Raw genomic sequence first — 18,669 nt, forward strand, 5'->3', positions numbered from 1 at the left:
ATTTTTTTTTCAAATTCTCAGATGCTTCTGGATTTCCCAAGCATCTTATTCAAGGATCGCTACCAGTGGTTTTGGTGGCAGCTCTTAGTTCTGCTTTTTACGGAGATCTTTACTGGGCTTAATCCCACTCCAGAATCAGCTCTGTTTTAGAGGAAAAAAGAAGAGATTGAACCAGGATGTGAAACTGAGAAAATAATAGGCTGGTGTAATCGAACTGAATGTATATTTTTAATGTTATAAAATTCCAATAGTAAGAATTCAAGCATTTAATACATAACAACACATACAACTATATAATATACAGAAAAAAAAGGAATTGTTAATATTGTATTCTTTGCTATAATGTCATTTAAATCATGAAGAAAAGTAACACTTCGGTAATCGCAGTTTGAACCCATTAGTCCCCACTTCCCATGATATGGCAGTAATTCACCATTAATGAGATTTGTGCCTCACGTATATTGGTGTTTAAATTCTTTGTGTATATTCTGTAAATACTGTGTTCGCTCTCAGGCCATATACGCACACGTGTATTTTTGTGTGTATATATCCTGATCTTCAAACATTTTAACAAGTAGTTTACTTCTTAACAATTTAATATTTCGGTTCACGATCCCAGAATAGCTCTTCTGCTGACTATATAGACCCATAGTCATATCATATTGAGAACTGATATAATTTACACAGATCTGGTGTTATTTTGCGAGCTAAGCTTATGATAATAATAAAGAAACACTAACGCATTCTAAAATATCACGCGATAGATAATCCTATTGTTTATATTGGGAAGTAGCATATTATTAATTAAAAATATTCTTAAAATAAATCTTTGGAATTCACAAAATGGAAAGTTGCCAAAGAAAAAATATTTTATGTTAAGACTTCGGTAACAATATGAATTTAATAAAAAGGATGAACTGATTTTGCTCCACATTAACACATGTTAAATGTAATTCTTCGATTGTTGTATTGTAACTGTTGCCAGTTAAATTTTTATTGCCTATTAATTAAATAAACAAAATATTGCAACCTGTGTAATATTTCTTTATAGATGGCGCCGGAATGCAAATTTAATATTATGGATTCAAACTGACTTCGCGTTGTTCCTAACAAAAATAATGTATTATTAACAACTTCAGTATATAAGCCATATAAGACTTCACGGTGTCCTTTGCTTAGCATAAGTTACCCAGATTTAAGGTAACCAACTGATGACATTATTTTCTCTTTTTCACTGAATATCTCAAAATTGCAAGTAATTTGGCCTAATATTAAGATATAATAAAATTGTATATATCTCCTCTCTGTCTTAAGCCACTGGCAACGTGCTTTTCTTAGTAGCTACCAGTTATTTACAGACCAGATGTAATGACAGAGTTAATAAATTGTATCATGTTCTTTAGATGCTCTAGTCTGACAGTGTATAATGTCAAATTGGAGATATTTATAAGTAAGAGATGTAGGTTGGCTACGCCTTATGGCCTATACGTTTATTGTTATACTTCTAAATGAAAATAGGTAGCACATTAACTATGATTGCGATCAAACGAAATGTTCGCAAAGCCTGCGCCATATAAATATATATAAATGTCTTTCGAGGCAGGTGTGGCAAAGTGATCAGCGTGTTGGTTATAAATCGAAGGGTCAAGAGCTTGTGACATGATACATTGAACATGCTCCTAACTTTGAACTTTGAACATGCTATAAAAGCGACAGCTACTCCTGTTATTCGGTTTTACAGGAAAGACAAAACCCACACGGGTGTGGGTGCTGCTTGTTGTCTTGCCTTTTCTTGTTGTCAGTAACTATAAAGTAGGGATGACTATATTGAACCCTGATATATTTTAAGTAACACACAACCTAAGTTGAATATATTGAATATCTTATGCCGAACTACTTTAGTAAAACGTATTACATTTCATATAGTTCAAAACTTGAGCAGAATATATTAAAATGTTGTGACATGGTGTGCTATATTTCATATGAAATGCACTTTAGTGGAGTCTCTTGACTCACATTTGCATAAGATGTCATTTGGGATGAAAATTTGAATTCCTAAAATATTCAAGAAACACCTGTAGATTATCTTTAGACCATATCTAGATAAACTTGTGTCATTATATAACAGTTCCCTTAGGCTATTCCTTCATTTTTTAAAAAGAAAATGATTTTTTGTAGATAATTAATTTTAAAATGGTTAAAAGGAGAATGAATAGGAGAAAGTTTTCAACTGTATGTATTTACTTACTAAAAACAAACGTTTTATCAAAAACAACAAAAACATCAATTTGTTACTAAAAGTCAATATTCGGAATGTTTAACTTCTATATGATTAAATAGTTTCTTCTTGTGAGAGTTGAGTTTGTTCGAGAAAACAATAGAAAATGCTAGAGAAAATAGTCACACCACTCTAGTGTACTTTGTAAATCTGTGGTAAATCTGTAAACGTATTTTTCTCAATTAATATTACATTTCAACTGTTCAATTATTTGTCAGATCTCAATAATAGTGTCAAATGAGTGAGTTTTTAATAAAAACAACGTGGTTTGTACCTATGATTCACTGAGCTACTGTTACGCTAAAAGATGTGGACAACGATATTGATGTATCCATTTACTGTAGAGCACGCATGGCCAGGTCGTTAGGGTGCACGACTCGTAATCTTAGGGTAGCGAGTACGAGTCGCCGTCACACCAAACATGCACGCTCTTTCAGCCGTGAAAGCGTTATAATGTTACAGTCAATTCCACTATTCATTACTTAAAGAGTAGCCCAGGAGTTGGCAGTGGGTGGTGATGACTATCCGCCTTCCCTCTAGTCTAATACTGCTAAATTAGGGACGGCTATTGTAGATAGTCTTTGTGTAGCTTTGAGTGAATTCGAAAACTAGCAAACAAGCATTTAACGTAGATTTATATATCATCCCCCCTAGTACAGCAGTATGCCTACGGATTTCCAACGCTAAAATCAGGGGTTCGATTCCCCTCGGTGGGCTCAGCAGATAGTTAGATGTGGCTTTGCTATAAAAACACACACGCACATTTATATATTATTTTTAATACAGTTATGTAGTTCTATGTAGCTGTTTGTGTTTAATTTTCAAGCACATTGTGTGTTCGTTTCAATTAATATATGAACAGAGTGAGCATATAGAAACGAGATACAGGATTATGAAGTAGTTAACTTGGCTTCTTTGCACATTCAACAGCAAAACGTAAATGACTGTTCAAGGAATTACTTGGCCTACACATCACAGATGATGGTTTGTTTGAAGTTAATCCAAAGCTACACAATGGGCTATTTTTGCTACGTACAAATTTTAAACGTTATAAGGACTCACTGAACCATTAGAGGTCACAGATGAAGGACACATTAAACTTAGCAAAAGACTGCTCGACAAATTATTTAAATGAAAAACGAATCAGATCATGAGCCATCTTCTTTGGAATATATTGACGATGAGGTGGCAAGTCTATTTAAAGAATATTGAAAAAAAATGTTTAAATGATGAAAAATCAAGTGTCTTGATACTGCCCTAAATTCTGTAGTGTATTGTGTTACCTCCTCGGAATACGCTGAAGATCTGTGACACAGTATCTCAGTAGAATATGATGTATCTTGTTAAGTAACATTTTAGTGGAATATACTGAAAGCTGCGCGTTCTGGTACTGCGGCGTAACGCTTATACTCCACAGAACTTCAGTGGAATATATTGAAGATCTTGTGACGAAATATATTTCATGTATCTCAGCACTTCAGTGAAATATTGTAGTGTAATGCGCATATTCCATATCATGTGTAATAATACTTAAGTGAGATACGTTAAAAATTACGTAAAACGTCACTGCTGTACAAAACGGTGCATATCTTGTGACCAAGTAATTGTGTGTACTGTGCTGAAGATCCCGTGACACGGTACTGCAGTAACATGTGTGGCATATCTGATGACACAGTGATATCTAAGTGGAATATGATGAAAGTAATGTGATACGGTAATAAATTATGTCGTTAAATATCATGATATAGTACCTCTTGAGAAGGTTGTTGGGTACGTTACAGCGTGGTAAGTATTAAGTATCATGTGATACGTTATTTCCACATGTGGTGTAAATGTCATTTTGCTCACAACTACTGGTACTGTGACACCATACTAATCGAATGACACATACGTTGTAGTTCCCTTTGGCTAGAACAGAATATGTTTTTAATTAATAATAATAAACTATAAACTTTAAGCTAGGATTTAGTATTAGTGTGATAGTATGATAGGTACATTTTGCAAATAATTAATTCAAACAGATCTTGGAGAATATAATGGTAAGAACCGTTGTTTTATTTTCTATATTATCTATTTAATCTAATAAATGTTATTCTCTATTTTCCTGAAATTCAGTGCTATCTTATATGATTTAGATATTTTAACGTGTTTTTTTTTAACATTACACTTTGCAGGCATATTGAACACAAAGTTTCGGGTTCGTTTATATTGGTAACTGTAAACTCGTTAGCTGTTCGAATCGTATAAAAAATATGTTTTGTGAACTTAAAAATACTAAGAGAAACTAGAAGAATTTCCTCTTTACATGTCTAATCTGCTTTAAATTATCAACACTATAATAATATTATAGAAATATGTATGAAAATTATTTACGATGAAAAGAAAACACGCAAAATAAACAATCATGCTCACACCATGGAAGAAAGTAACATTACAACACAGTTTGTTTCATTTTATTTACAAGGATGAAAATGAGCAATTTGACCCATTCATTTTCTAATTCCAACTCGTAATAAATTACATGACAACCCCTCCTTCTACACGTTTTCCTGATTTATAAAATATTCGTCTAGTCTTCACTTATGCTACCTTAGTATGACAGTTTTTACCACACCAGAAGATACATGAGAGATATGAGAGAGAATCCATAAATAAATCGAGTATTTTGAGATTCAACTGATAAGACGTTTTCTTTTACATGTTTTATTTTATACATTTTACTGTATAGCAAGTAACATCGTGATACTAAATAAAAGTACATTTTAGTGCTGAAATAATTTTATATTTTTAATTTTCTAATGTGGATTTGTATCAGTGGTAGTCTACAATCCTTGTAACATTAACATTCATGGTTTGATACCTATGGTGGATATAGCACATACAACTTGTTGTTTAGTTTTGTACTAAAATAAATACACCCAGACATCCAAATTTTCCAAAATAATTCAAAATAAGGAGAATCTATACGGTTAGGAAACTTCTATGAAAACTAATTGATACTGGTTTTTTTGATAAATAGTGAAAACTACTCGGTTTCAATTGAAGAACGATTTAAAACATTACTCAGCAAACAAGTATTTCAACTTCATTATCATTACAAGTACTATGTATCACACGCGAAGAATGTCAAGGCATACAAGAGAGGCATACTTTCCACAGCAATATCAGTTCGTGCTTTAGCTGAATATAAAGTGGATGTTTTACTCAGATTTAAGCCTAAGTCATTTGTATTGAATAACCGCAAATGATGTGGCACCAGAGATTTGATGTTTGGTCGACGTTACTCAGTAGCATACCACATCAACAATAAACACCGCTTCTGGTTGTTATTGTTATATTAATCAGTATCAGTCATAAACCAGCTTAGAAGCTTTGGCCCAAAAAGGAATTCGTGATAATGTTGCTTAAAAATACATTCTGAAATAGCAAATAATAAAGAATACATTGAATAACTGTGTAAAACCTAATGCATTTATTTTCACTATTACGGTTTATAAAAAAAATGTAAGTTTACATTTTAAAGATATTAAATTCAAAGACGTATAGAAATGATTCGATGGATTTTATAAAAAAATATATATAAGCTTTTATGAACTTTAATTTAAATCGGAGGAAATATGTTTTGCAAACTTTTAGACAAAGAAATCACACAGGAACTGTCAAAGTCTAGCCTCCTAATTCTTATTTGATTAACTGTGTAACCATTATCATGATAATAATTCAATTTGGATCGTATGTATCATCTGCCAAAGAACGAGCTTACTTCTGAACAAACAACACACGATGGCAGGCACGTATATAGTTTTCAGTTACCTCTTAAAGTGCATCAAGCAGTAAAATATGTTAGTTCTAGATATTTAATTCTAAGAGTGAACACTATACTTCACATTTCATAGAAGTATTTTACTACCTTCCACTAATTCAAATACTTGTGAAAAGCTTAATGGTACTAATTATTACCTCGTGTTAAGTTTAATTTAGCACGTCATCACCTCTTTAATCTGTTTTACTTATTAGTCTAAATTTATTTTTACGTAAACATACTGTCATAGTCTTTGTTTACTTTAGTACTTTGTCTACTGTTTTTGAGATGCATTTAGAGCTTGAATTATGGCATACAATTATTAACAACTATTGGTAACACTCTCATAATATTGCAATTAATAACTTAAGAGTAAACGTATAATGCCAGTGTTTATTCTCAAATTTTAAGTGCTCGTTTGTGATATTACACGTTTTCGAAAACGTTATGAAAGTTTTATAAGGTTCTAGTAAAAAACATCCATGAAAACTAAAGAAAATATTCCATAAATTACCTTGTAAATAAAAAAGTGTAATTTCTAGAGATAAACAGGCGATGTCCACCCAGTAGCACAACAGTACGTTCGTGGATTTAAAGCGCTAGAAACCGGGTTTTGATACACGTGGTGTACAGAGAACAAATAGCCCATTGTGTAACTTTGTACTTAACTTCAAATAACAAACAAAGAAATGAACAAGTTGCTTTAACTCACTATAATCCCTAAGCAGACATAATATAGGGTAACCAGAGCATAGCACTGCTACTTAAGCTTAGAATGTTGATTATTCTGGAGAAAGTAACATGAACAGTGATAAGGTCACCGATCACTAATGTTAATCTACTCAAAGTACCCTGTAATATATACATGTGACGCCCCCATAACAATTTTTACACATCGTAAATGGTTTTATGAATACGGATACAAACAACGAGTTTTTACTAAAAATAGTGAAAATGAAATCAGAAATTCAAATTTATGAGAAACATTAAGCTTAGCTTCTTATATCTACATATCTACTAGTAACTTACTGTAAAAATTCATAAGGACAACAGTTTTTACTACTTTGTTTTGATCGACCATTCACAAGTTTTGTTTTTTTCTCGTAATTTCTTGTAAATCATTACAGCTAAATTCGGAAACCGCCAAAATATCACTGATCATTTATAAGGGAGCTCTAATACGAACATTTTGTAAATCTACTTATTTTCAACGATCTCTTACACGACCATATCAAATGTCAAATAATACAATGATCCAGTCATGAGGTCCTAAAACCCTCTATCATTACATATGGATAGTAAATATTTGAAAACTTCCAAAATATAAATATAGTTTACTGTCTTTAAAGACTAGTTAGATGTTAATATCAGTTTCTAAGTAAATCAGTTCTGTCAAATCTGTAAGACGAAAAATTCTCCCCTTGTGGCTCTTTCGAAAACTAATTTCTTGGCTGTATATATCAATAAACTATTTGCAAAATTTCAAGCATTTTATTGAGGTTATGCAAGGGTATTGTAATTGAATGAAGCACAAAGCTACAGAATGGGCTGTATGTGCTCTGCTTACCACGGGTATCGAAACGGGGATTTTAGCGTTTTAAGACCTTAGATATACGGCTGTGCCGCTAGGGGCGTTACGGAAGGGACTGAAATATCAAATAAAGTAAAAATGTACAGCTAAGAATTACCATATAAATTTCTATCTTATTCTCCCCTTTCAACGCTAACATACGGAGTTCGATCCTCAACCATAAACACAACATATAGCCCACTGTGAATTTGTTCTAAAAACCTAAAAGACAAGCTAACCTAACAAGTAACGTAGTATGATTTATTCATTTTTATCACATGGTATAAGTTGTAATGTTTTCTCAACAGTATCTACAAGTGGCTTTTGATCGAGAACAAAAGAGTCTTCTTTGTCAGAAAATTATCAAAACAAAGGATTTCTGTCAGGGATTAATACGGTTCATGTAAAAAATAACCAAACAAAAAAGCTGAAACCTCGTCTTAAATAAAGTGTTTCCCGACACGATATGAAATGTTGACGTCAAAGGATATTAGAAATAACTACGAGTTTACAACATGATAACATTCACAAACACCAGTTTACCACACGGTAGTGTAAAAACACACTAAACTTTGTTAATTCACATTTGTAAAAAAACAACAGCAAAAAACCAAAAGCTCAATATGGGCTTAAATCCAGTAATTAATTAATTAACCATTTTTCTTGGTTCTTGATGTGTCTTCATATCGAACACCTGATGGAACTATAGGGTAAGAAATGCGTATGTGCTTTACCTGGAGTAATACAAAAACTAAATCAGATGACAAGTCGAACAACGGCGATGCCTTAACCCGTTGATCTGAGTTAATTCATAAAAGGATCTTACCAGACAGGAGAAGGATTTGAAGCATAGCCAAGAAACATATTTGTGATTTATTTTTCTTATAATATTTTATTCCAAAAATGGGTTTCTTGACGTTGGCCTGCCTAAATTTTTAGGTAAATTTAAAGAATAAAACAAATTAAAGAGTTTGTTTTTTTACGCAACGCTCCATGGAGGCTATCTGCGTTAGCCGTCCCTAATTTAGGAGTGAAATGCTAGAGAGAATCGCTACCCACCGCCAACTCTTAGGCTATACTTTTACCAACTAGTAGTAGGATTGATTGTCACATTATACAGACCCCAATGTCGAAAGAACGACCATATTTGGTAGGAGAGGGATTCGAAGCGCAATCTTCAGAGTACAATTCAAACGCCTTAACCACCTGACCATGTCGGGCCGAAGTAAAGATACACTGAATAAAAAGTTCTTAAGTTTATTTGAAAGAAAATTTGAAATTACCACAAAATATGCCTTATCAGAGAGGATTTCAACCTAAAAACAAATAGCATAAAGCATTTTTATTTATTATATACAGAGCTGGACGACGACTCGGTAGTTTGTAATGTGATAGCTTTTATTAAACCCTAGTCATGTTAATGAATGTTTATAACTTGACTACATTGAAAATGCTAGCTTGAGAAACGACAATCTATGTCAAGAAACTTATGCAACTCTCTTTCCCCTCAAATGGGACAATCTTTCGGACATATTTTCATTTAAAATGTTTGGCAGAATCAATGTAGCGAAAATCACATGAACTAAGTCTTGTTCTTAGCCATACAAAGGTTATGTGAGCTGTGTAGTCTAACATAAAGGTATAATCTTCTTAAACGCCTCAGTGTGAAAATAATAATAAATATAAATTAGAAATAGATCATAAAGTTTGATATTGCATAAATTCTGAAAAGTGCAGTAGGGCACAAATTTACAAAAAACTCAGAGATAAAAACAGAAGGAGGCTAAAATAACTATATTATATTATATTCATTTTCTATGGACAACCTTTAAAAAAACGTTATTAATTCAGAGACAATACCATTACGTCTTCCAAGTGACAATCTTTGTAAATGGATCTTGGACGAAATTCTTTTAACTATTCTTATATGTAAATGAGCTCTGTTTGTTTCAGAACAAATCCACATTTGACTATCTGTTGTGTTCATCGCGGGGAATCAAGCCTTGAATTTTAGCGCTGTAAATTGGAGACATAAGTGATATCATTGCTTAGAATACTTCTAATTTAATAGCTACTTGAGAAGTGTATAAATATTATGAACTCATTTGGAGGAATTTATACGAATTGAAGATCCAGGATGGAAAGTAATGAACGTGTGGATTTAGAGAAAGAGGAATTGATGGATGGATGTTACACATAGTTCAATACATCAGTCTTTTGCAGTTAGCCACTTTGTATAAGAATGGTCAATTTCATAAGCAGCAATGTTATGTATTTCTCAAGTTGCGAACTGAAAGCATTTTGATTGGTGATTCATTTTCAAGTAATCTGTGCTCATTAGTTGTGTATATTTTTTAACGTGTCTTTTGTGAGAATGCGCGGCTGTTTCGGCGCATTTGACGTAAGCTATTCACTAGAAGAAAGACTGTTCTCATTTATTAAATATTTTACCATCTGCTTGTTTGTTGTTTTTGTAATTGTAACAGATTTACTTTTTTTCAGTGTGATTGAGTGACGATGTTAGTTACCGGTAGAGGTCGTTTTAACAGAAAGCACAGACAATTAAAACTATTCAAATCTTAGAAAATGGACAAATACTTCAATAAATGTCCATTCATCTGGATATAGGCAATACTACAGAAAGAAGTGAGTGAGCACGATGTCAGCAACTTGTCTGTGGAAGATCAGTTCTAATACATACTGATGAGTATCTGTAACCATGAAATTTAACAATCTAATTAAAAATGAAATAAAAATCGGAGAATAAATAGTTTAAAAAAATTCCAGTTAAATTATTTAAAAACTCATCGATAGTAATAATATGAATAATTGAAAGAAAAAATTGTAAACTTAAATCCTACGAAAATAACTAAATAACCAGTGAAGAATAAATCTATCTTTGGTAGGTTTAACTTTCATTAAATATACAAAATATTTCAGAGTAAATCATAACAATCAACTGCTTTGTATTAAAGAATTAATGTTAAACAAAATTAAAATCAGTATATTTTACAACAATTTTGTTCCCGTAAAATTAGGGAGTTATTGTTTATTTGCAAAACTACAAAATGAGTTATTTCTGCTGTAACCACTGCAAGGATCGAACTTTATATTTTAGTGTTATAGCTTCTCAGCCTTATCACTGAACCTCGAGCGAGTAGGAAATAGGACTGAAATTCAAATATACCAGACCACTTTTTTTTTCTCCAAACGATAAAAGTCTATCGCTTTGTTTAAATTTTCCTATTATAAAGATTATTAGATTAAAGAAGTAAACGTTGATGGTTTTTAGTAAGTTCGTTTTCGTTATCTTCTGTTTCATTAAAAGAATTAAAACCATAAACCCAATGTTGCTTTATTTTTATCGTTGAAACAGCATTAAATTCTAGGAAGTAGAACAACTATAAAAGGAGCAGTAAAACTAGGCATGTTTTTTTAATAGAGGTTTTTTATCTCTTCTGACACTGATAAAAAGCACGCATGTAAAGTTGGAAAACAGCTGGAAACCACTCCTGCAAGACAAACCAGTTTAAATACCGATATATAATACACAAACGTCTAACATCGACTGCACTAATTCTAAACCCATCCAACCGTACAGAAGCTGGTTTTCGAGTTATAAGCGCATCCTTTTATCTTAATTTATTCCACCACACACACAGAGAAACCAAACGTTTGGACTTTCTCATGCATGTCTAAACTTGAACGATAGATTTTAGGTGAAGCCTGATAGTTAACAGCTTTAAATGAACAAAACTATGGTTTATCTCTGACATTACACAACCTAAAATATTTTATTTTGCAAGTTTGTAATGGTCGTAGCTTGATTTTTTAATGACAATTAGTGAAAAGCTTAAACTATTCCATCTTTAATGGAAACATATATACTGATACATCTGTATATAAATATATATAGAGAGACAAGGAAAAACCTAGAACAGTTATTAAACTTTGAATCGTATCACAGTGGATTTTAACACTACTGTAGGTTACCATGATAAATAGGTTCCTTTTATTAGATGACTGTAATGGAAAAGTAATACGGATTTTCGGTTTACATGTTAAGGTCTTTACTATTTCAGTTTGTAAGCAAACCTTTTGAAAAAAGAGGCTGACTCATTGATGAAACAATAAATATTGTAATAAGGGTAAATTTAAATCAATAGAAATACACTCACGCATCACTTCATGTTGCTACCTACCATGGTTACTCTTCATGATCAGTACAACACGTGCACATATAGATACAAAACAATCACCTGGCTGCTGTCAAGTTAGGGTCCTCTATACCAATCCAAATAAGAATAGAAGGATTTGTTATTGTGGGTGATAGTTTCACAACGTTCTTTAATTCGATTTCGATTTTCAAAATATCACGAAAAGTTGTTTTACATTCTCAGCTGTAAAAATGGCTTGTGAGCTGCTTTCATCCACGAAGTCCAACACTACATGGGTCCAGTGTATAGAATAAATTTCTCAAAAGTCACAAGCTATAATCACATTTTAGCCAGACGTGTGGGTTTGTTTCCCAAGACATCCTAAATTGAAAAGTAATTAATTTGGGTGAGCCAAATCAATATTCTATTAGACTATTTTAATGGGTCTTGCAAGTTATTTCCAAGTGAAATCATAACTCGAAATATGTACTTCTAGTTTCTAGTTGACACAGTACTTCTCTTCATCCGAATATAGTTTTAGTACTATAAATCTGAACCTGACGATGACCGAAGAAGGTCAAAACGTTGTTCGCTCTTTTACGTAAAATATTTTCGCAACCCGAAAGAGTCGTTTTGCATATATATAAATATTGTTTGTTTTCGTCTAAGCATAAAGCTATACAATAGGCTATCTGCTAACCGCATATGATATTTACTTCGCATACCGCAAGAATGTTAATTTACGTGACTGTTTCACATGCTAAACATACTTGAAAGACAAGGCACTTTATTCTAGTATACAGTTTATTTTCTTATAAACGCAACACTTTGTTTAAAAGAAAAGGAACGTAAAAAGAAGTTTCACGTGATTAGTGAAAGGAACTGTTACGTGGATTGAAAGTTGTATTGGAATGTAGAGCTAAATGGACTAAGATATTATTGGCACAAAACTGTTTACATGAGAGGTTAGTTGCACAATGCTGTTAGTTCACTTAGTCTTCCTTCAAGCAAATAAGAACTTACCGATTGTTGAAGATGAGGTAAGCCAATAGTCTCATTATATAATTTATGTTCACTTCAGTTAAGACAGAACATTTAACTCGTACATGACATAGGAACAAGTATTTCTTAGTTGGCATAATTGGGAAACATTTCTTCTGATAAATACAATATCGTAACCCAAATAACTGTTCCTTGGTAAAACATTTCATTCTGATTAATACAATACCCTAACACAAGTAACTGTTCCTTTCCTAACAATAATGAGGTCTTTTTCATTTAACACTCAATAAACGTGATTGTTTTCGAGGCACATCTTGGTATAAACTCAATACACAGGGTCTGGATCTCGTGCTTCTTCGTTCGATTATATACAAGACTGTTAGTTTAATTTTCATAACAGTAAGTACAAGATACATTGTTCACATGATCCTTATTTCTAATACTTCTTGTTTACATGATTTTTTCCTTTCATTAGATTCTTGGTGTTAATATTTTGAGTCTGAACAACACCTTTATGCGACATATGTTAAATAATCGAGACATAACCATCACCAATTTAAAAGTGAATAACAAATGGGCATCACCACTAACCCTACTGGATACTCTTAACCTAGTGGCGCAATTAATAGTCCTAATTATAATGGTTTTACAATTAAAGTGCGGATCTTGTTTAACGGCATATTACGGCTCGACAATTAAAGTGCGGATCTTGTTTAACGGCTCGAACCATTGAACTTCTGAACGTAGTCCAGCATGTGACCTACTTGATCACCCAGGATCCGATATTTCATTTTAATGGAACACTTATGTTTAAAATGAGAACGTGTATAAACTACTGTTTTAATTATGTATACTTACAAATCTGTTCAAGAGCTACATTTCGCACATCTTTAAATAAATTGAATAGATAGTGAAGTAAATTTGGAATTATTCGGTTAATCCAGTTCATGTGCACGAACAAGAATGTGTGCAGTAAACAGATGTGGCTTACATTGGACTGCAAGAGGATCGGCAAAGAAAACCTTTTTATATGAGATTTTCGTGAAGTGTTACTTAAGCGTTTAAGATACATAACCATTCATAACTTTGAATTACTAGACTAGAGAGAAGACCGCTAATTTCGACATTCATCGTCAACTCTTAAGATACACTATTCTGACCAGGAAGTGGGATTTACCAGGCCGCTCTTATAACTCACTCATGGCTTTAGAGTGTGAAGTGAGTTTTTGAGACAACGAAATGCGAGCCCCAAATTCTTGAATTCACTATCCGGGCATGTTACCAAACCAATAAGTTACTATAGATCAGCAAACTATGATCTGTTAGTATGACTTATAATTTAGGCTTGGGATTCACTTACCTATGGAAGTCTTAGTTAGTATTAAACTGATTGTACATTATCACAAAATGCTACTGACATTTAATTGTCCTAAAGATCAGTCAGTGACATTCTATTAAGTGAACACGAGTTTTACATGATAATAGCAAGATCTAATAAAGTTCAAATAAACCGTAGAAATGTACATGAAACTACTGTGCTAACAAACTCATTAGTCTTAATTAACTTTTTTTTCTTTCCAAAGACTGCATCAGTTAGTTACAGAGCTTTTTTACAGAAAGTAAATTATCAACTTTGTAAAATATTTCTAGTTCAGTTAAAAATATTACAGAAAACTAATAAATAGTGGGAAACAATAAATATTACACGAAATAATGTTTGATAAAGAATTAATAATTGTCATTCTTAGCAATTATCTTTAGGGTGATTTTTTTCTGTGAATTTTGATTTTAACTATCAATTAAATTCTTCGAATTAGCACCCTATGGTTATTTTATATTGGCTGCTTATTTCTCACATTTGAATAGCTCTATTTTACGACCATTGAAGGCAAAACCTATACTCGCATCTTCAGGTTAACAAGTTAAACTAAAATCATTATTATTCGTTGATTTGAGTGTTCGTTCTACTAAACAGTGGATTTTTTTTCCTACAACGCATTTCTTTCTTATAAACAACAGCCTATTTCATGCGAATGTGTTTTTTCCTCATTGAAGAAAAGGCTTAGTGAAATTAAGTTTTTCTTCTAGGAAACATAAAACTTTTAATCCATGTCATGCTTCAGTTTAGTTTACAGAACAATCCCCTTTTTGATAGAGAACTCAGATTGCGTAATAGTTCCTTTTAATAAAAAACAACACTTTTAGATTAAACGATACTTTCTTCTAATAAATGTAAGAATCCTAATCCAAGTGATTGGTATTTATAGTGAATACAAAACTTTGATTATTGTTACACTAAAGAGAAGGTTCTTTGCATATACTTGAAATAAGTCTCAATTTACGTTACACTTCCTTCTAATAAAAATATTCTTATTTCAAGTGATTGTTAGTAATATCTAGTAAGCAGAATTATTTTAGTCCACATAGCTGTTTGTTACACTAAGCACTCTTAAACCACATACTTCATTGTAAAAAAAAAACGAAAGTAATTGCTCGACATCATTATTGTTTCTTATGAACGATAGATTCGTAGTTTAAATGTCTCTTACTTCTAGCAAAAAAGATTCCTAATTCAGACACATTTTTATGCACTGAATACTGAATTATAAGTTCACGAAGTACTTCATTCTATTAAATGCAAAACTTTTAGTCCATCCAACGTGTCTTTTCTTTATTCTAAACACAAAATTTTCTTTTGATGCTATAAGTCTTCTGGAAATCACAAGCGTCTTAAATAAATCCCACACTTTTTATTTTATTTATTCCAAGATTGTGACTGATTTTATTTCTAACAACGAGCCATAAAATCACTTGACTCTTTCTTCTTCAAGACTATTGATTGATGTGTTTTTTTATATCTACAAACACTGTATTCCTGGTTCATAAAACATTGTTCTAGCAAACAGTAAACGTTTATTCATGGTATTTTTTTTTGGTTTAAGTTATATGGAGACTTGATGCTTATCCAGAAAAACATGTAAAGATATTCGGTAGAATGTAAACAATTTATCTGATATGAAGCCCTAAGGAAAGAAGACCAAAGATGCCATAAAGTGTGTTAAGAGATCACTTTTGTGTATGTTATATATATATATAGCTGTGTGTGTTAATAGGTAGCTTAAATAACACCTCCGACACATTGTACCTGCCATACAGTGATGAGTATTATTTAACAGTTGTTACGGTGCTTGCCATTAAATGAATAGTTTGAAATTTTAAGAGGTAAAAATTAGAGAAGTAATTATACTAAGTTGTCTTACTGGAATCCAAGTGTGGAGCAGATGGTACAGGTGAAGCATTTCTCGTATCTTGTGGTAAAGTAATGTTGCAGACTCTGTACTCAGATGTTTCTGGCCTTTCCTAAAATAAAGTTCGAAACATCAAACGTCTGTACGTTAAGAGAAGTGTGGTGGAAGATTAAGGTCTAGTAACTGTTTTATGATGTCTCTGTTTGTGTTATTTTGTATCCTGTGACCTAGTAGTTAGCTGGTCAAACTATGATTTAATGTTCCGTGGATTGCGTCATATTAACACCAAAAACACAAAAAATCGTGCTCTGCACTGTGCCTCATAAAAGTTACAGTCAAATTACAATATTTGATCCGACAAGAGTAGCTCAATAGTTGTCTGAGGATGTTAATAACACCAGCATGTGTCATTTCAAAATTAGAGAAATTCAACAAAAACAAGCAAACAAAATGTTTTATCTTTAACTTCTTTAGTTTTAGACAGTGGAAAACATTTATTACAAAATTTGAAAGCAATTACAATATGTTTACTTACAAGCCTTGACTCGGAAAAAATAAACTTCTGTGCTAATGAACCTCTCAGAAAAGCTGGTATGAGTATTAACACTTTTAGCAATAAAGCAGAGAACAACGTTCGATCTTCTTGGGCCATCTTCAGGTTAACAAATAAATTCCTGTACTGAAAAAGACAGTGGTGGAATAAAAATATTATATTTCAAGAACCAACTTGCACTTAATACGTTATTGCGAAGAAACAAAGACAGATAGATTGAAATGTGTTTAGATGTTTCTTAACATAAAAAATCATTATGGTTGCTAGTATATATCTAGTTTAGAAGATTCTTAACATAAGCCCCCAGTGTTACAGCGGTAACTCTGAGGATTTTAACGGTAGAATCCAGGTTTCGATACCCGTGGTGGGCAGAGCACAGAGAGCCAATTGTGTAACTTTGTGCTTAATTACAAACGAATTAACTTTTTTAAGATAAAAATTAATAAAATAATTAATTATTTTACTTTATTTCTTCTTCATGCGCTTTACTGTAAGAGAATGGCTCTAGAGTGAGCTCTGAGTTTAGTCCTCAACATGAAGCTATGAATAATGTTATTATTTAAGCTCATAATTTGTATAATCAGTTGATTCGAGATTCGTAACTCCGCATTCCAGTAGTACAACGGTATGTCTGCTGTTAAAAAACCGCGCTTCCATATCCGAGGCGGGCACAGCACAGCTAACATATTGTGTTTAATTTCTATCAATCAAGCTCTTAACTACAGATATAAACAATGATTTTATTAATGAAATTTAACAATCTAATTAAAAATGAAATAAAAATCGGAGAATAAATAGTTTAAAAAATTCCAGTTAAATTATTTAAAAACTCATCGATAGTAATAATATGAATAATTGAAAGAAAAAATTGTAAACTTAAATCCTACGAAAATAACTAAATAACCAGTGAAGAATAAATCTATCTTTGGTAGGTTTAACTTTCATTAAATATACAAAATATTTCAGAGTAAATCATAACAATCAACTGCTTTGTATTAAAGAATTAATGTTAAACAAAATTAAAATCAGTATATTTTACAACAATTTTGTTCCCGTAAAATTAGGGAGTTATTGTTTATTTGCAAAACTACAAAATGAGTTATTTCTGCTGTAACCACTGCAAGGATCGAACTTTATATTTTAGTGTTATAGCTTCTCAGCCTTATCACTGAACCTCGAGCGAGTAGGAAATAGGACTGAAATTCAAATATACCAGACCACTTTTTTTTTTTCTCCAAACGATAAAAGTCTATCGCTTTGTTTAAATTTTCCTATTATAAAGATTATTAGATTAAAGAAGTAAACGTTGATGGTTTTTAGTAAGTTCGTTTTCGTTATCTTCTGTTTCATTAAAAGAATTAAAACCATAAACCCAATGTTGCTTTATTTTTATCGTTGAAACAGCATTAAATTCTAGGAAGTAGAACAACTATAAAAGGAGCAGTAAAACTAGGCATCTTTTTTTAATAGAGATTTTTTATCTCTTCTGACACTGATAAAAAGCACGCATGTAAAGTTGGAAAACAGCTGGAAACCACTCCTGCAAGACAAACCAGTTTAAATACCGATATATAATACACAAACGTCTAACATCGACTGCACTAATTCTAAACCCATCCAACCGTACAGAAGCTGGTTTTCGAGTTATAAGCGCATCCTTTTATCTTAATTTATTCCACCACACACACAGAGAAACCAAACGTTTGGACTTTCTCATGCATGTCTAAACTTGCGAACGATAGATTTTAGGTGAAGCCTGATAGTTAACAGCTTTAAATAAACAAAACTATGGTTTATCTCTGACATTACACAACCTAAAATATTTTATTTTGCAAGTTTGTAATGGTCGTAGCTTGATTTTTTAATGACAATTAGTGAAAAGCTTAAACTATTCCATCTTTAATGGAAACATATATACTGATACATCTGTATATAAATATATATAGAGAGACAAGGAAAAACCTAGAACAGTTATTAAACTTTGAATCGTATCACAGTGGATTTTAACACTACTGTAGGTTACCATGATAAATAGGTTCCTTTTATTAGATGACTGTAA

The 18,669-nt window shown here is 32.0% G+C and overlaps 1 protein-coding gene across 1 annotated transcript in view; it reads left to right on the forward strand.

The window, feature by feature from the left end:
- LOC143229274 (uncharacterized) overlaps positions 1-4,969 on the forward strand; it is a 46,402-nt gene extending 41,433 nt beyond the window's left edge. The window contains exon 4 of the mRNA XM_076461396.1: positions 22-4,969. Coding sequence (XP_076317511.1) covers positions 22-122 — 101 coding nt within the window. The 3' untranslated portion in view covers positions 123-4,969. The remainder of the gene's footprint in view (positions 1-21) is intronic.
- The last annotated feature ends 13,700 nt before the right edge of the window (positions 4,970-18,669 follow it).

This window comes from Tachypleus tridentatus, chromosome 10 (assembly GCF_004210375.1).
Source record: "Tachypleus tridentatus isolate NWPU-2018 chromosome 10, ASM421037v1, whole genome shotgun sequence".
Taxonomy (NCBI): domain Eukaryota; kingdom Metazoa; phylum Arthropoda; class Merostomata; order Xiphosura; family Limulidae; genus Tachypleus; species Tachypleus tridentatus.